The 19,934-nt window shown below is 41.6% G+C and overlaps 1 protein-coding gene across 1 annotated transcript in view; it reads right to left on the bottom strand.

Moving 5' to 3' along the window:
• The window catches only part of LOC307139357 (matrix-remodeling-associated protein 5), a 37,040-nt gene extending 17,932 nt beyond the window's left edge, over window positions 1–19,108 (bottom strand). Inside the window, exons 1-5 of the mRNA XM_079838291.1 lie at window positions 18,977–19,108; window positions 10,584–10,796; window positions 6,322–6,451; window positions 5,774–6,164; window positions 1,563–4,826 (exon numbers count right to left, since the gene is read on the bottom strand). Coding sequence (XP_079694417.1) covers window positions 1,563–4,826; window positions 5,774–6,164; window positions 6,322–6,451; window positions 10,584–10,777 — 3,979 coding nt within the window. The 5' untranslated portion in view covers window positions 10,778–10,796; window positions 18,977–19,108. The remainder of the gene's footprint in view (window positions 1–1,562; window positions 4,827–5,773; window positions 6,165–6,321; window positions 6,452–10,583; window positions 10,797–18,976) is intronic.
• Window positions 19,109–19,934: the final 826 nt, after the last annotated feature.

Below are 19,934 nucleotides of genomic sequence, written 5' to 3' on the forward strand. Positions count from 1 at the left end.
ATACTGTGAATTGAGAGGAGAATATGTTGTAAAGAGAGTTAATTTGTTGCACGTATAATGGTTACACGAATCAGTGACGAGTAATATGAGTTAAGTGAAGCACATGGAGCTCACTATTGTCCGCCATTTTGTGTGAATTGCGTCAGAAGACCGTAATGGAGTTAACGGAAGCACAAATTAGTTACTATTCTTGTGTATCAGACAATAAGAGTGACAAATGCGTCATGTGAGAACATGATAATTATCAGAACTGATTCAAATAATGTAATGTATGCTTTAACTGAAAGTTTAATAGGCAAAATAATTGTTAAAGAGTACAAACTAAGTTACATTTTGTTACTTTTGTGTTTATTGAGCAAGTGAATGTTTATTGAGACACTGAGTATAAGACATGTTTAAAGAAATGAGAGTTTGTGCAGAAATGACTAGAGAAATATGAAAACTGAGACGCTCCATTTATAATTGACACTGTATCTTTCATTCTTCTTTTCAGAAAAGAAACATTCTTCTATTAAATGTGTTGCACTGGAAAGACGCCTGTTTCTTTGCAGACCTGTAACATATGCACGCATCCTTTCATCACCGTTATGTCTAAATAGGCTCAATGTAGCATTAAATGTTAATATTCTGTTTGTGTTTCAGGTGTTCCCCAAAACACTGGGAGTATTGACTGCTAGTCTGGACACGTTTCACGGCCTGTCCACGGATAACATTGCTGTTTTGTGTTGATATTCCCTTTTATATTTTTCTTTTTTTTCTTTCAGCTTCACGTACTTCTGTAATTTATCTGCGTTAATTACGTTAAATAATTTTTACGCGTTAAGGACTTTAAATTAATCGCATGCGTTACTGCGTAAACGTTGACAGCCCTAAATTAAATATTAAAGGTAAAAAAACCCTTTTATTTATGAAACTTAGTGGGTATAAGGAGTAATGCTCTCGCTGGACTCGTTATCATACGGCGATCAGTCTCTGCTCAGCACTGCTGCGAACAAGCCTTCCATCAACAATGCAAACATTGCGTTACTATTGATTCACATGGCTTTACGATCCTACATCGGCATCAAAACACAACGAAAACACAGCGAATCCAACGCATTCATGCAGTTCGCCTTAATTTGTAACGTTATAGACGGAGATTACAAACGAGCAGCAGCTGTTAGCTCCATTAGCTGCTATTTCAAAAATGGCAGATCTCAAGTTTGTGTTCGTCTTGTTGACCCCGCCCCCAGCGCCTGACATAATCGGTTCTTACTTCTAGCCCTGTTCTAGCCCAGCAATGTTTTGGTGCTACTTAAGAACCACTTTTCCTGGCTCAGAGCTGGGGCTTTGGGTGTGGAAACACAAAGAACCGATTTGAAACTAGGCTCTGGCTCCAAACTAGCTCTAGCACTGCCTTGGTGGAAAAGGGGTATATGATCAGTTTTGGTCTTATCTTGGGCAAGCATACTGGCATGATTAAGCATTTGATAACTGTCAAAGTTAAGTACTCTGAAAGGGGTTCTCATCTTCCATTCAGATAAATGCAACCACAAAAGTTTTATAATGAAAAATCGCCTAACCTGTTGAAACTTTGGTCCATGAAACAACAGGTTTGGGGTCCCCAAATGATTTACAGGACAAAAGCACATCTGCCTCCGCAAGAGCAGATACAGTAACAGATTCAGTTGCTGTGATCCTGGGTTTGATGCCACTGCCCATCAGGTTCGGAAAGGGAATGGCAGTGCTCAGTTTCTTAGCTCCAAAATTACTGTAGTGCCAGCGACTACCATATGGTACGCTTGCTGTGGAGGCTGGTTTGTTTGTATATGCTAGTAAGGATGGGGGAGTCACAGGCTTGTAGATGCTTGGGATAATTGGAGCTTGGTGAGGCTGGGGGGTGGGATGATATGTCCTTGGCTTAGAAGTGACAATCTTTCCCAGCTGGGCTTGTCGATATGCATCAATCTGTGATTGTCTATATCTGTTTCTGAGCCTATTGAAAAGTAAGTGATCGCGTACACGAGACAAGCTGACATGTGGAGCCATGGTCCTCAGAAAGGAAACTGACCCAGATATGTACGCTGTGGGCTTTGCTGTTTGAGCAGTGATTTCAGGCCAGTTGGTGACCTCTGCACCCCTGCCTCCTGTTTGTAGGAAATACCAAGTTTTGTCTTGGGAGTGGTGGTGCCTTGAGCTATGAACTGTGGGCCTGAAGGGAATGCCATAGTTCTTGGCCCAGAAGGGAGATTGTGTGTAGGGATGTGGTGTAATTGAGATTATTTTTTTTGGTGTATTCTTTTGGATTAGCCAGGGGTGAATAGGTACACCTTCAGGATGCATTCCCCATTTGTAAACACTCTTGCTTGGTTTCTCAGTCGTATGTGTTATTTTTGTCTCTGGAAGATTTATGTTGCTGGTTTGAAGATTAGGGATGGCTGTTGGTGAAATCTGCCTTGTCTTATCGTCATATGGGTGGCTATTTGTTCTAAAAATTATTTCTCTGTTTTCATGCCCATACCTGTTAATCTGTTTTGGGGCAAGTGTAGCAGGAGCTACTTCAGTTTCTTGCAGAGGTGTTGTACTTAGGAGCTGAAGGTGTTGTGGTTTGCCTTTAAATTCATTAAGCTTCTCCTTTTTTTTGAATGTTGTTAAAGGCACTTTATGAGGATCTTCTGTGACTGTCATGGCTAAGCTTTCGATTACTGGGTTATGAGTAGGAGAAACTTCCAAAGTCAATGTTTTGTTTTGGGCTGGAGAATAAGAGTTAGTGGTCTCCGTCTTGACTGGAGATTGAGTGAATGGTACTGCTGTAGTGGGAGCCAGGGTGAAATTTGGTTTCTTTGGACGTGGTCTACGTGATGGAGGCCTACGGTGCCTATTTGGGAGTCTTTGTCTTTGGCTCCAGATGGGATTATTGTTAACCCTTATTTTCTCTTCTATTGTGTGTCTGTCTACCTGTTTTACCAGCTGTGTCTCTGGTAACGTTGTTGAGTCTATGTTTACTAAAGTCAAATCTGAAATGTTAGAATCACTTGTCTTGTGATTTGATTTTTCTCCCTGTGTATTATCTTGTTTTCCGGCCTCAGTGTGGGGTGGCGGTTTCAGCTGTTTCCCATTGAAATTGTGTATGCTTGAACTTGTGCTGGCACTGCTTGCTGTAACATCTGTTTGAGTAGTTTGAATTGTGTCAGCTGACGAAGGGGTGGTGGTTGTAGTCATTAAAGACTCTGAAGTCACTGTTTTTGAAGTTTTTGTAATTTCTAGTTGCTTTGTAACTGGTGGTACAGTTGATAGTTTACCATTAGCTTTTGCAAGAATCTGCTCCCAGCGGCTGGGGTCAAGCTCTTTGACAGAGTTATTCGGTTTTCTCACATTCCCCTTTTTTTTATTTTGTTTTGCATTTTGCCGGATAATGCCATCTCTGTGTTTTCCACTGACCCTCTGAGGTGTTAGTTTAGCAGTTGGTCGTTGGATTTCTTCGTATCCTGACCCTTCGCTGTCCTCACTCTCAAAAAGCGGAAATTCGCCCTTAGATTTAGTATCAACTTTTTGTGCTTCTTTCTTTTCTCCAGTGACAACAATTAGATGAGACAACATATCAGCCCCATAGAGGTTAGCTGCTAAACAGCTATATTCTCCTGCATCCTCATAAGTCAGTTTTTTGATTATCAAAGTGTTGTTCTGTGACACATACACCCTTCCTTTCATGCCTGATGCTTTGAGAATTTGATTGTTTGGTAGGTACCATCTTGTCTCAATTGGATGAGGAGATGTTACTAAACAGGGAAGACTAAGAGTGTCCCCATTCTCCACAGATATCTTCTTTCCATTTAAATCACTTGGACTTAAGAGACGCATCCTGACTGCGAGTCTATAGGAGACAATGTCTATATTAGTGTCAGACCTCACAAAGCAATGATAAAGTCCAGAGTCTGCTATACTTGCGTTTTTGATTACTAGCCTGTAATTCTCCAACCTTAATTTAAGGGAATCGGTTTGATCCACTGTTGTTAGGTCTGGAAGCATCCACTCCACAGGCTGATGCCCTGTGCTGAGCACGCTACAATCCAGACTGACTTCAGAGTGTTCTAGTACTGACTGAATTCTTCCTGGGGCTCCTCTTTGGATCATAGCCCAGGAGGAGACCACATCCAACTCATCCCCTCTTCCAATGATGTTCTTTGATATAAAAGTAGAGAAGTTCAGCACCAGTTTTTTAGTTGTGGTTTTGCGCCTGTTCAGCTGGAGGGTGACCCTTGGTTGTAAAAGCCAGGCTGGTTCAGCCATTAAGTGTCCTTTGAGCTCTGTAAAATATGGTGATTCCTCATTTGTGGCTTGAGAGTATTGAAAAGTCGCCTTGGAAGAATTTCCAAGCCTGGTTCCTCGTTCCAAAATAGCGGGGCTCTCGTAGTAGTAAGCAATTAACCTCCAAAGGTTCTGAAGAGCATCTCTATCGATCTCACACTCCAGCAGTGTACGTAGAGTCACATTTACAGAAATCTCATCTGTTCTCCTCACTGGCTCCCACACCATAGAGGTGTCTTCAACAGGACGTGTTACATTACAAGCCACGTGTGCCCGATTCCCATGGCTATCAGAGAGAATGAAGGTCAGGTGGCCAAGAAGACTCTCCAAGTCCTTGATGTAGGGGGAATCTGGCTCTTGATCTTCCCACACGCTACTCTCTCCAATTTTTAGTGGGGACTGAAGGGAGGGTTGATCACAGGTGAGCTGATTGGTTGAAAGCTGCAAGATCTGGCTGTTGTTCAAAGGCTGTGGTGAGGCACATGCAGCACAGTTGCCAGCATCTCCAGAGTCACGGTCCTTTTTGCACTTAATAACTCCTAGGAAGAGAGAGGGATAGATAATGTTTCAGTAAAAAAAAAAAAACCTTCCTTTGTTTGCCTTTAATTTATTTGCAGTCAGTAGAGATGTACTCATTCGACCTTAAATATAATGTTACAATACAATGCATTTAAGCCAATAATGATAAATGTGATTTTTACGAATAAGTACTGTATGAACAAAAAGGGCCCTATTTTAATGATCTGGTCTGAAGTGTGTGGAGCAGGTGCACTTAGGGCATGTCCGAATCCACTTTTGCTAGTTTAACGACGAAAACGAGTGATTCCCCCCGATGATTGGCCGAGAAGACTTAACGTGAAATGAGATGGATGCTTAACATCATGTTCATCTTCTCCTCACAATCATGACTGTTGACATAGGATCCACAACTAGATCAATGAGTATAGATGTCCTATGATTACAACAACATTTGAAGTGTCACACAATTCTGAAATGATCATACATTGTTTTTTTTTTTCATTATTGTTCGTACATCGTACAGAGGTCAAAATTATTGTACAAATACGGTTATTATCGTACGTCTGGCAACACTGCTTTTAAATAACACAAAAAACTGTGCTATTGACTTTAGATCAGGTTTTTGTTGATCAATGGCGCAGTCGTTTTCAGTTCCTCAAAATCGCAATGTGCCAACAATGCGCCTGATCACACCTTGTTTTCAGACCAGCACACCCATGGGCAAACAGATGTGTGTGAGTGCTTCTGCTATTTAAACAACGTGGCGCTGGACGTGAAAATGACAACTGTGTTGGGCTGAAACTATCAAAAAACACTTGCGTTGTGCCTGGTATTGCATTGCACAGGGTGTATAATAGGGCCCACTATCTGAGAAGTTCAAAATATTTGTTTTGTTTTTTGACTTCTATTAAATCACATTTTGAGTGAGTAGTGCAAAGGTTGGAAAATACAATCAAAGTAGTTTCACCCTCATGATTTTTGTCCCACTCCAAGAGCCACTGTAAGTGGCAGTCACAGGCCCAGGGGTTTCCATGCAGGGATAGGACTTCCAGCCTGTGTAAGTGCTGCAGAGCTGCAGGCAGCAGGTATTCTAGTTGGTTGTCTGCCAGGTGCAGGTGCCGCAGTCCTGAGCTCCAAAATGTGCCCAGAACTGAGACAGTAATAAATGTGTGAGAGTGGAGGTCCTGCAGTTTGTTCCCCTCCAGTTGCAATAGCTTTAATGATGTGAGTCCATTGAATGAAAAGGGCTCAATGAAGTCAATGTGGTTGTGGTCTAAATGAAGCCGTACAAGGCTTGTCAAGCCCTCAAACAAACTAGGGTCAACTCTTTTGAGTTTGTTGTAGCTCAACTTGAGTATCTGTGCCGAAGAAGAACAACAATTACCCAAATGCTATTTTAAAGGCATGTCTCATAACTATTTATATAGTTTTATGGAACACCACAGACACTACAGTACAGTAGATGAATATACTGTGTTTATTGTACATATCATATAACCATATATGAATATATACCTGGAGGGAACGGAGGTGGTAAAAGGATCCGGAAGACACAGAGGAGATTTCATTTCCATGGAGCATAAGCATTTCCAATTGCCGCAGGTTCACAAAATCTGAAGACCCAATCGAGCCAATGCTGTTATAGCTTTGTAGTAAACAAAGAGGAAAAAATGTTAGCTTAAGACATATCACATTGGTTACCCCTTAATTTAGTAAGATACAGAATAATCAACACCAATTTTTAATATCATACTTCTACAGGGTAAACATCCATTCACATTGAAAAAAAAGAAAGAAAGCCAAATGAGAAATAACAGAATAAAATTACTTTTAACCAACTGGTGTTTTGATCATTTTAAGGCATGTATGAAGTCAGTTCTCATTTAGTTCAAACAGGTGTCCTATCATAGTAACAACAGGTGTAGTTTAGCACACTGAAGGGATAGTTACGACTTTTTTTTGTTAAAAATAATCCAAAATCAATTTGAGTAAGTACATAACCAGCCAGTGTTCAAAACTCTCTCTTTACCTTAGCCCGATTTACAACGGTAAACTTGTAATAATGTGTTATAATTTGAGTGGTACTGGTGGATTTCCACTGGAGCATGTCGGCATTCGTCTTTGTGTCATTACATCACGTCTGTAAACATAAAGAAGGAGTCCGGCTAGTAGTAGTATCGCATGTGAGGATGATGCAGGTGTCGGATCATTTATAGCATTTTCTCACAGCAGCTGGAATATTACAATTTATAATTTTGATGGCGGATTGGAATCTAGAAAGGCCCAAACGACAATCATCAGTGACAACTGGAGATTCACCCGTAGTCAAAAGCAAAAGGTTAGACTGTACAGAAAGTGAAATCTACAGCTACCGCTAATACACACTAAGTAAGCGTAGTCACGCAATGCTAATGCTGTTAACATTAACAATTTGAGAACAAAGTATAACAATAATAATCATTTGCACGGTCTGATGTGATATGAGCTAAGCAATAATTAGATTCAATCAACTTTGCTTTGCTTTTTTCCCCAGTTGGTCATAACAAAAGTGGCAGACATACTTACTTGCACAACCCATGTAAGAAGGATAATTCATGGATAATTCAAGGATAATTCAATTGCAGGTTTCAAACAGAGATGAGGACCTTTAGGGCTTCTTTATATGCATATTTGTATTTAAAGAAAAATGGAGCACAGCTGGAAGAAAACAAAACTAGACAATCAACAACATGTATGCTTGACCCTGTACCGACTAGGCTATTAAAAGAGATGCTACCTGAGGTCATAGATCCTCTTCTTAATATCATTAATTCATCTTTGTCATTAGGATATGTACCGAAAACTTAAGTTGGCTATTATTAAACCACTTATTAAAAAACCGCAACTTGATCCTACAGAATTAGTCAATTATAGACCAATCTCAAATCTACCCTTTCTGTCAAAAATACTTGAAAAGGCAGTGTTTTCACAATTATGTTCCTTTTTAGAAAGAAATGGTATCTGTGAGGATTTCCAGTCAGGATTTAGACCGTATCATAGCACTGAGACTGCTCTCATCAGAGTTACAAATGACTTACTCTTATCATCCGATCGTGGCTGTATCTCTCTATTAGTGTTACTCGATCTTAGCGCTGCATTTGATACTATCGACCACAACATTCTTTTGAATAGACTCGGAAATTATGTAGGTATTAGTGGAATTGCTTTATCATGGTTTAAATCATACTTATGCGACCGTTATCAGTTTGTAGCAGTAAATGAAGAAATGTCACACCGATCGCAAGTTCAGTATGGAGGACCACAAGGCTCAGTGCTAGGACCACTACTCTTCACCCTGTACATGCTATCACTGGGAGATATCATTAGGAAGCATGGCCTTAGTTTTCATTGTTATGCTGACGATACTCAGCTCTATATTTCTTCACGCCCTGAAGAAACTTACCAATTCACAAGATTAACGGAATGCATAGCTGATATAAAACATTGGATGACCGGTAATTTCCTGCAACTCAATTCAGAAAAAAATGAATTTTTAATTATTGGACAAAAAAGATCCACAAGTAGTAACCTAGAATACTCTCTAACACTTGATGGCTGCTCTGTCAAGTCCTCGTCGTCAGTGAGGAACCTGGGTGTGCACTTTGATACCAATCGTTCGTTTGAAAGCCACGTTTCTAGCATCTGTAAAACTGCATTCTACCATCTTAAAAATATATCTAAATTACGGCACATGCTCTCAATGCAAAATGCTTAACAGTTAGTTCATGCGTTCATGACCTCAAGGCTAGATTATTGTAATGCTCTACTGGGTGGTTGCCCTGCTCGCTTAATAAATAAACTCCAGCTGGTCCAAAAGTTCTTACTAGAACCAGGAAGTATGACCATATTAGCCCAGTTCTGTCAACACTGCACTGGCTGCCTATTAAACATCGCATACATTTTAAAATCTTGCTTATTACTTACAAAGCACTAAATGGTTTAGCTCCCTAATACTTGAGCGAGCTCTTAACATATTATACTCCAACACGTCTACTGCAGTCTCAAAATTCTGGCCAGTTGATAATACCGAGAATATCCAAATCAACTGCAGGCGGTCGATCCTTTCCTATTTAGCTCCGAAACTCTGGAACAGTCTTCCTAACATTGTTCGGGAAGCAGACACACTCTGTCAGTTTAAATCTAGACTAAAAACACATCTCTTTAATATGGCATACACATAAAACACTTTTTTAATGAAATGATTGTTAGGCTGCATTAACTAGATCAGCTGGAACCGGGAACACTTCCCATAACACCCGATGTACTCGTTACATCATCAGAAGAATGGCATCTACATTAATGATAGTCTCTCTGTTTTATCCCGAGGTTTACTGCAGTCAGCTGGATCCGGGCCGTATCCAGTTCAGATGGTGGACCTGTTCAGAGAAGACCAACACAGGACCCCGAAGTGTCTGCAGAGACCGTGATTAGACTCCCCCTCCAACTGCCTCATCGACACGGCATCTCAATAAACCCGTCTCCGGCGTGTTGACTCCGATTGTTCGAATATTACAATTAAATAATTATTTAATCAACATCATCCTCAATAAACCTGTCTCCAGCATGTTGCCTCCGGTCCCTCGAATATTCCGATCTATTATGACCTCTGACCTGTAAAGCTGCCAGAATAATAATAATAATAATAATATGCTGTTTATTAATTGGCCAGAGGAGAACTGGCACCCCGACTGAGCCTGGTTTCTCCCAAGGTTTATTTTTCTCCATTAGGTCACCTAATGGGGTTTTGGTTTCCTTGCCACTGTTGCCTCTGACTTGGCGTGCTCAGTTGGGGACACTAAATTTTTCAACTAAACATCGAAATAAATCTAATTAATAAACTAAATTAACCATATAAACTAAATTACTGATCTAATTATTGATCTAAATCCCACTCTGTCACTGTATGATAATTGAAATGAACTGATGACATCAGCATTTTCTCCAGAATGGCTATACAGCTGAATAAAATTATGCTGCATTATTTTCCTGTTTAACACTGTAAAGCTGCTTTGAAACAATCTACATTGTTAAAAGCACTATATAAATAAAGTTGACTTGACTTGACTTGACTAAAGGGTTACTTCAGCGATTTAGCATTAAAGCTTTGTATCAGTTGAAACCTGGTAGTATATTCGAATGATCGGGGCGGGTTGCATGAATTGTTGGTTCATGAAAACACAACAACAAAATGGTACAATGACAAATTCACTTAAACAGGCACATTTAGCTTTGAAACCAAATCTTCCGCGATCATCTGGTCTGTCAGCTCCTCACTCTCTGATGAATGAAATCTGACTCCTGCTGCGTTTGTGCTACGAGACTTGTTCGGCTCGGGCTGTATTGAGCAGACATGTTCAGTTTTTAATTGTAGTGTCTGTTCTCTAACTGAACTAAATTATTTTGTTACTATAAAAATGAAAACGATGATGGGGTGGTGCCGCGGTGGGCAAGTGACAACTGGTAGCCGTGGCTTGGGAGTGGCCTCGTAGGGCAGCAAAGCAAGTGCATTCTGGGAGTTTTTGTCTTTCATCCATATGAGCTAAAAATACATTTTCTGGCTTTTCTCAGTCTAGAAGGCACCAACTTCAAAAATGATTTCACATTTCTACTACATAAATTAACCAAATTTAAATACACATGCATCTTTCCAGCGCTGAAGTACCCCTTTAAACAAGAATATGTTCAGTCTGCCTGTGGTTCTTTACCTAAAAGCAAAAGCCAACAACACAGTAGCTTACCCTAAGTTGAGTCTCTCTGTGTCCTGGGGTAGGTTTCCTGGGGCAGAGGGGAGGTGACGGAAGGTACAGTGCACTTCCTTAGGGCTGGGGCAACTACAGGACCTTGGGCACGCATTCAGGCAGCATGATGGCAAGACGAGCAGCAGATACAGAGCTGCCAACATCAGGAGAGTAGGTACACCCACTGGAGCCATGTCCCTCTCATGCCATTATCTGATATAGGAACAGTGTTGGGAGTAAAGCATTACAAAAGTAATTATATTACAGCAATATATTACTTTTTGCTGTAACACAGTAATACAATGCATTACTAATACAATTTAGGTAATATTATACTTGTTAGTTATCTCTGTAACGCACGTTAAAACAATGCATATTAACCCCAAATTAAGTAGTGTTAGTTAAAAAAAACAATTGACATTCCAGCACCAGAGAAAAAATCAGTGGGTAAAATAGTATGTTTATTTCCTGTTGCATGGATTCGATGGTTGAAATGATTTGCAGAGACAGATTCTTCATCTGTGATATGGACATACTCCCATTCATTTCAGTTCATCAGAGAAAAGGACAAGAGTGTAATAGACAATCTACACCAATCAGGCATAACATTGAAGTGAATAACACTGATTATGTCTTCATCACGGCACCTGTTAGTGGGTGGGATATATTAGGAAGCAAGTGAACATTTTGTCCTCAAAGTTGATGTGTTAGAAGCAGGAAAAATTGGCAAGTGTAAGGATTTGAGCGAGTTTGACAAGGGTCAAATTGTGATGGCTAGACGACTGGGTCAGAGCATCTCCAAAACTGCAGCTCTTGAGGGGTGTTCCCTGTCTGCAGTGGTCAGTATCTATCAAAAGTGGTCCCAGGAAGGAACAGTGGTGAACCAGCGACAGGGTCATGGGCGGCCAAGGCTCATTGATTGCACGTGGGGAGCGAAGGCTGGCCCATCCATGTGGATGTTACTTTGACACATACTGTATCACCTACCTAAGCATTGTTGCAGACCATGTACAACCTCATGGAAACGGTATTCCCTGGTGGCTGTGGCCTCTTTTAGCAGGATAATGCGCCCTGCCACAAAGCAAAAACGGTTCAGGAATGGTTTGAGGAGCACAACAACAAGTTTGAGATGTTGAGTTGGCCTCCAAATTCCCCAGATCTCAATCCAATCGAGCATCTGTGGGATGTGATGAACAAAAAAATCTGATCCATGGAGGCACCACCTCATAACTTTACAGGACTTAAAGGATCTGCTGCTAACATCTTGGTGCCAGATACTACAGCACACCTTCAGGGGTCTAGTGAAGTCCATGCCTCAACGGGTCAGGACTGTTTTGGCAGCAAAAGCGGGACCAACACAACATAGGACATAATGTTATGCCTGATCGGTGTATACTACAACAAACACTACCTATTTTTCCGTGGTACAGCGTTGCCATATGGAAACATTTATATTTTCTCAAACTACAGTAAAACTATGTTAGACAAAGTTGATTTGTGATTAAAACTATCTAATTTACTTTCCAAAGATGCTGCAAAAAATCCCCCTTGAGAAATGATGTTTAGAAATGAGGTTAATAGAGCAATTTCTGGAGCACTTCAACAGGTGTCTTCTGTGTAAGAGTTTTGGAGGGACATTTAAATGTTATTTGACTTAAAAACAGCACATAACTGGCTACCTTAAGAACTGTCCTTTTAATTCCCAGAGTGCAATATATTCAAAAAATGAAGATGTTTTCAGAGTTTTGCCGACCGGATACTGCAAAAGTTTAATCTATCAACTAGCTCCGCTGGTGGGAAAATGCATGGGACTCAGCCACAACCCAATTGTGACTGTTGTCTCACCACTGATAGCGCTCTGGTTGGTTGCAGTGCTATCCTATTGCATGCAGAGGGAATTTGAAAGACAATTGTTTATCCCGCTCCTCGGTTTTAGCCCTGCCAATGGTGTGTTCCCAGACCCAACTTGATGTGGGTCTGGCTTGTCAGGCTGAACTAATCCTTTAATGACAGAATTTATGAACTATCCCTTTAAAATGAATAATCTGTAGACACTGTGAAATGTGACCAAATTTCACAAATTATAATTAATTTACACATATTTAGGAATATTAAAGGTAGGGTAGGTAGGATTTGGTTAAAAAACTTTTTTTTCCAAATTTGTTTAAACTTTCTTTATATATCAATATATAATTAAAATGTAAGTACTCTGAAAAAGAAAGTATGAAAATTGAGTGTCTGTAGACCTCTCACGACTGTTTTAGATTAGATTAGATTAGATTCAACTTTATTGTCATTACACAAGTACAAGTACAAGGCAACGAAATGCAGTTTAGGTCTAACCAGAAGTGCAATAGCAGCAAGTGCAGGATATATACAATGGTTGCGTAAGTGCAGGACATAAAAATGTTCTGAATATATATAAATATGTATAAGTAGAGAGATGGTTATTACTATAAGTAGAACTGAATTTACAGATGAATATATACAGTGAATAAATATACAGATGGCTATTACTATAAACAGAATTTACAGGTGAATATGTACTATGAATAAATATACAGATGGCTATTACTATAAACAGAATTTACAGGTGACTATGTACTATGAATAAATATACAGACGGTTATTACTTGAACAGAATTTTACAGTTAGAGGTATACAGTAATATGTTAGGCTAATATGAGGAATATAGCAGTGGATTAAGTTAGTACAATAAATTATGGACAGAGCTATCCGAAAGAAAGTGTAAAAGTGCAGTGGAAAGTGGTTGCATATTCCAGTTAGAAGTACGGTGCAAAATGCAAATGTAAACATTGTTACTGTAAATACAGTCGGCAGTGCAGATGAGCATTATCCAGTTACGGTATGGTGGTGCAGAATGCATAAGTAAACAGTTGTTACTGTAATAAACAGTCAGTAGTGCAAATAACAAAGTGAAGGCAGATGTGAGGTAGGAGAGTTATCAGTTTATGAGGGAAGTGGATCAACGGGGGTTTGAGTTCAATAAAGAGACAGCTCTGGGGAAAAAACTGTTCTTTAGTCTGCTGGTCCTGGTCCGGAGGATCCTGAAACGCCTGCCGGAGGGCAGGAGAGAAAACAGTCTGTGGGCTGGGTGAGAGGAGTCCTTGAGGATGCTGCGAGCTCGATGCAGGCAGCGTTTCCTCTGGATGTGTTCGATGGCAGGCAGTGGAGTCCCTGTGATGCGCTGGGCAGTTTTCACCACCCGCTGCAGTGCCTTGCGCTCCGCAACAGAGCAGCTCCCATACCACACTGCCACACAGTTGGTCAGGATGCTTTCTATTGCGCAGCGGTAGAAGTTCACCAGGATGGCCGAGGAGAGCTGATTCTTCCTCAGTGTCCTCAGGAAGAAGAGGCGCTGGTGAGCCTTCTTGACCAGGCTGGAGGTGTTGGTCGTCCACGACATGTCCGCCGAGATGTGGATCCCCAGGAACTTGAAACTGGAGACACGCTCAACAGCCATTCCATTGATGTGGATGGTGTCGTGTGTGCCTCTTGACTCCTTCCTGAAGTCCACGATGAGCTCCTTCGTTTTGGTGGTGTTGAGGAGCAGGTTATTATCAGCGCACCATGTGGCCAGGTGCTGGATCTCTTCCCTGTAGGCAGTCTCATCGTTGTTGGTGATGAGACCAATCACCGTAGTGTCGTCCGCAAACTTGACGATGGAATTAGATCCATACACAGGCTTGCAGTCGGAGGTGAAGAGGGAGTAGAGAAACGGACTTAGCACACAGCCCTGTGGTACACCAGTGTTGAGTGTGATGGATGTGGAGCAGGTGGATCCTGATCGAACATTCTGGGGTCTGTCAGTTAGGAAGTCCAAAATCCAGTTACACATTGAAGTGTTGATGCCCAGGTCTCCAAGTTTGGCAATTAACTTGGATGGGATGACAGTGTTGAATGCTGAGCTGAAGTCAACAAACAGCATGCGTGCATAAGTGTTTTTACTGTCCAGATGGGTGAGCACAGAGTGCAGTGCCATGGAAACGGCATCCTCTGTGCTCCTATTGCTGCGGTAGGCAAACTGGTGTGAGTCCAATGTGGATGGTATAGAGTCTTTTAGGTGTTCCAGGACCAGCCGCTCAAAGCACTTCATAATGATGGGTGTGAGTGCTACAGGGCGGTAGTCATTAGGGCACCTCGGGCTGGAGTGTTTCGGCACTGGCACAATGGAAGTGCGTTTAAAGCATGATGGTACAGCTGCTTGGGCGAGAGACAGGTTGAAAATGTCTGTAAAAACCCCAGCGAGCTGCTCCGCACATGCCCTGAGCACACGTCCAGGGATGTTGTCTGGTCCAGCAGCCTTGTGCGCGCTGATCCGGCTCAGTGCCTTGCAGACATCTGTGGTGGAGAGTGTGATTGGTGGGTGGTCAGCTGAGGGTTTGAGCTTGGTGGCAGTTTCTCTGTTGTCTCTTTCAAAACGAGCATAAAAGTAATTTAGCTCATTCAGGAAGTTGACATCAGTGGCTGCGGGGGTGGAGTGGGGGGGTTTGTAGTCACTGATGGCCTGGATGCCCTGCCACATGCGTCGAGGGTCAGAGTTGGAAAAGTGACCCTCAATCTTAAGCTTGTAGCAGTGCTTGGCCTTTTTGATGCCCCTCTTCAGGTTTGCCCTGGATGCGCTGTAGGCTTGTGCATCTCCTGATCTGAAGGCAGTATTGCGTGACTTCAGCAGGAGTCGTACTTCCCTGTTCATCCAAGGCTTCTGATTTGGGTATGTGGTGATCTGTTTCTGGGTTGTAACACTGTCGATGGTGGTATTGATATGATCCAATACTGAGGAGGTGTAGGAGTCAATGTCCGTGTGAGCGCCACTGGTGGCTTGAGAAGCAAACATACTCCAGTCTGTGTTTAGAAACCTTTCCTGGAGTGTGGAGTCTGCCCCCGCAGGCCACACCTTGATGGTTTTCATTGATGGCTTCACGCGGTTGATGAGGGGTGAATATTTGGGTCTGAGAAACAAAGAGAGGTGGTCTGACTGTCCCAGGTGGGGGAGGGGTGTCGCAACGTAAGCTCCGGCCATGTTTGTGTAGACATGGTCTAAGGTTTTGTTTCCTCTGGTGTGGCAGGAAACATGCTGGTGAAACTTGGGTAGCACTGACTTTAAGTTTGAGTGATTAAAGTCACCTGCAACAATAAACGCAGCTTCCGGGTGATCAGTCTGTTGTTTACTGATGGCTGCGTGAAGTTCTTTCATAGCAAGCTTGGCATCAGCATCGGGTGGAATATAAGCTGCTGTGATAATAGTGGAGGTGAACTCCCGCGGTAGATAAAACGGTCTACATTTAACCATGAGAAACTCCAGGTTAGCTGAACAATGACTCCCAACAATAGCAGAGTTTGTGCACCAAGCTTTGTTAATATAAATGCACAATCCACCCCCTCTGCTCTTCCCAGAGCCATCTAATGTTCTATCCGCCCGGAGTGTGTGGCGTCCCGCTAGCTCGATAGCGGTGTCCGGTATTCCGCTGTTTAACCAGGTTTCCGTGAATATTAGGACGTTACAGTTCAAAAGTTTCTTACTGTGTGTGATGCTGAGTCGAATCTCCTCCATTTTGTTCACTAGCGACCGTACATTGGCAAGGAAAATGCTGGGTAAAGAGAGCCGATGAGGAGTAAGCGTTAGCTTAGCACGCGTTCCTCCACGTCTCCCTCGCCTTTGTTTACGATCTCGCCGCCGTCTGCGTGCACTTCCGCCCGGCCGGGTAGAGTGCAGAGTCACCGGTGTCTTAGCGATCTCAGGAAGGAGTTGTAGATTGTCCATAAAACTGTCGGAAATTCGCAAACCAATATCCAAAAGCTCAGCGCGGGTGTACGATGTAAAGGCACAACTGTTCTGTGCGAACAGACCCGAGAAGAACAGGAAAAATACCGCAAAATTGCAGAATCTGGAGAGACGCTGAGCCTCGCGATCTACTCGCGCCGCCATCTTGGTCATCTACAGCTCATTATTTCAAAGACAGCTCATTATTTCCATTCACTCCACCTTATCCCTTCTGGGCTCTTTCCAAAGCCACGCCCCCAAAACACATGAACGCGCCACGCCGACCGTCAGCTGAAAGGCGCATTATTTACCTGAGACGAGCGGAGAAGAAGGAGCGGAGTGCATGTAGTGACATCATGTCAGAATCACATGCAATAAAAAATCGAACTTTATCATTATGAATTTAAACAAATAAGATGTCTTTTAGTACTCACTATCAAGCTAGAATACCGATACTGGTAACGTTTAAAATACACACACAACACGTCTACGACACACACAGATACAAGATAAAAGCATCAGTAAACATAGGTAGAGAATATAAAAACAAACCGCGGAAATAAACGTGCAGGTAAAGTTCCCGGTGAACATGGTAAAAGAGTTTAGACAGAGGGTAGTAGCTAAAGCTGACTTAGTTCTAAAAAAGTTCCTGGATGCAGTGTACTAGCTTTTACACATGCATTTTGTTATCTAAAGTTACATTTCGCGAAATTCAACACGACAGCGATCAACTTGAGCTAAGCATATTGACTATTTATCATCTCTACTAATGGCTCGCTTAGTGTATAACATTGTAACTTTATGCTAAGTAATGTTATGTTAGCTATATTAGGCAGCTACGTGTGCTAGTGATACATGCTTCATGAAAACATAAACCCAAAAAATTTATAATCAAAATGAAAGATTACCTGTCCAGCAGAAATACAGCCTCGTGAACTCCTCAAATCAAACGGGTGCACCAGGGTTGCCAGGTTTTCACAACAAAATCCGCCCAATTGCTACTCAAAACTAGCCCAAAACTAGCCCAATTGTGTTTCTCCGGTAAATCACCCCCGCGTTTGGGGGGTAAAATATGTGCCTTTTTGGTAGGGCTCCCTGCTAAAATTCGTAAATCCCTGGGCAAAATATCACATAATTGGGGTCGCTTCAACCCGTGGACATTAAAAACAGCCCGCGGCAACAGTGTCTGAAGTAGCTCGACTTGGCAACACTGGGGTGCACGCATGTGGGCAGATCCTGTAGCAAAAGCGGTGGTAGCCATGGTAGCGAGAGAGAGTGACAGTCGCCCAAGCCAATCACTTGTTTCGGCCCGAACTAAAATAATGAGTGGTGTTTATTGCAGATTAAAAAGTCTAGAGTCACTCGATTTTTATACTCTCTTTTTCAGAGTACTTACATTTTAATTATGTATTGACATATAAAGAAAGTTTAAACAAATTTGGACAAACGTGTTTTAACCAAATCCTATCTACCCTACCTTTAAGTGTGTTGTACATACAACATATATATTGGTATGTTTGTCTCAGGAAGATCATTGCATTTGTTTCCTACCTCAGTCTGGCAACTCATCCACAGCTAAATTACACAAACTACATTTAAGAGGAAGAAGACAAGTGCTGAACTTCCTAAATACAAGAATGTTTAGATTTGAGACACAGAAATGCCTGTTTTGCATTTTTATTACTTTTCTGCCAGCTTGGGTTGCTCAAATCAGCTGTTTAGTGCAAAGCGGCCGAAAAGGTGAAATGTCAGGCATGATTAATTCATCTGACAGAAGCCCGATGATGACCCATGATGACTCAGACCATTTTGGACAATTATATTCTTGCTGCATTCCTGTCTCGTTCATGCTGCTGCCAGCGGCTGGTAGGATAACTAGGCTACTTTCCTGACTGAATTATTATTTACATGGGCCTGTAAATAAACCCAATAATTCACAAGCAGTTTTTTCTGGTTTGGTATTTGAATGCATTATTATTGGCCTTACTGCTGTTCCACACTCTACTTGCACTCCACCTCTACACTCATGTTTTACAATAATATTTCTCTTTCCTGTAGAAAGGCAATAAAGCATAACCATAAGTTTACTATATCTTGCAAATGATAGGGTCTCTAGTAATATTAAACTTTTATACAAATTAGTTCTATTTTGACATTTGGCATGATTTATGTTGAAATGAAATCAAAATGTTCCTTGGTGGCTTGAATTACTGTGGAAAACTGGCTGATTGCCCTGGATCTCAAGACAGAGATTCACTTCACTTTTAAAATATTAACTAAATTCATACATAATCATATCAAAGATATTTAAAAGATCATCAAACCTCAACGCTTCTTTTGAAGTTAACTTTTGCTCAGGCTTCAGTTCTGCTTAATATGCAAGGTCATAAGTCAAAAATTATGTGAATTTATTTGAATAGTATAAAACTCAGATTCTAATGAAACCACAAAATTCCCCCTGATGTCCAAGGGGAACTACAGTGAACTTTTCAATATGCACTGAAATATTTATGACCACTAAAGTTCTGAAGGAAAAAAATGGCATGCTATAATTAGATGCTGAGACAGATCTCAACTTGAGTCCCTTGGAACAAATAGCGTGTCTTACCTCAAGATTCCTGCTGAGAAAACGTTACAGGTGAAGATGAAGTGTGCAATTGTTTGCAGATGACTTGTAAAAGTTCCGTAATTTTGTTTATCCCTGTACTTGACTGAGCAGGAACTGTTGTGAGCTCTGAGTGATGGAGGGAGAAAGTCAGACTCCAGGAGCAGCAGTCAACTACATCTGGAGAAGTGCTTAACTCCCACCTACACTCCTCCTCTGAACTGGCCTGTACAGGGGGAGGGAATGCTGGGAGACTTGGCTTTCATCCATCCCCTCTCTTCCTCCATTACCTGCGCTTCCTGATCTGCAGCTGAAGTTGTTCTTTCATGATATTTCTCTTTCTCCTTGTGCCTGCAATTTTCTCTCTTCTAACTCCCCTCTTCTCTTACTCATTGCTCTGTTTTCTCACTTATCAACACATTAATGACTGTGTGCATATGCACACACATGCTCACTTCAGTGTGTCCCACTCACGCTCCTTTTCAAACATTCACATTCTGTTTATCATTCCCTCTTCTGTTCTGTCTCCAGCTGTTGTTCCATGAACTTTTGAAAGGCCACGAGAGCTTATTTTCTATTAATGCATGAGAGACTAATTGCCAGTGACACAACTATTGTTTGCAAAATATTAATCAAATCAACTAGTCTAGAATAAATTAATGGGAAAGAGTATCACGAAAGTTCACTATCAAATAGGCACAATATACAATAATTGTGCTAATTTGGTAACCTTGGGTAAAATGCTTGTCAATTAAAGGAATACAGTTTCTAAGTTCAAAAACAGATTTTCGTTCCCCTTCGAGGGAACTTGAACTGCGTCATCGTGATGACACTTTGGGGAACGCCCCTAGCGTAAAGTGTCTGAAGAATGAATGAAATCAGCCCAATCCTGAATGGTGTTGCATCATGACGTAGTATGTGACGGCATACCCGAAAGATACAAAGAGACGTCTGAACACAA

Source organism: Gobio gobio (assembly GCF_949357685.1).
Source record: "Gobio gobio genome assembly, chromosome: 16".
NCBI classification, from domain to species: Eukaryota; Metazoa; Chordata; class Actinopteri; order Cypriniformes; family Gobionidae; genus Gobio; species Gobio gobio.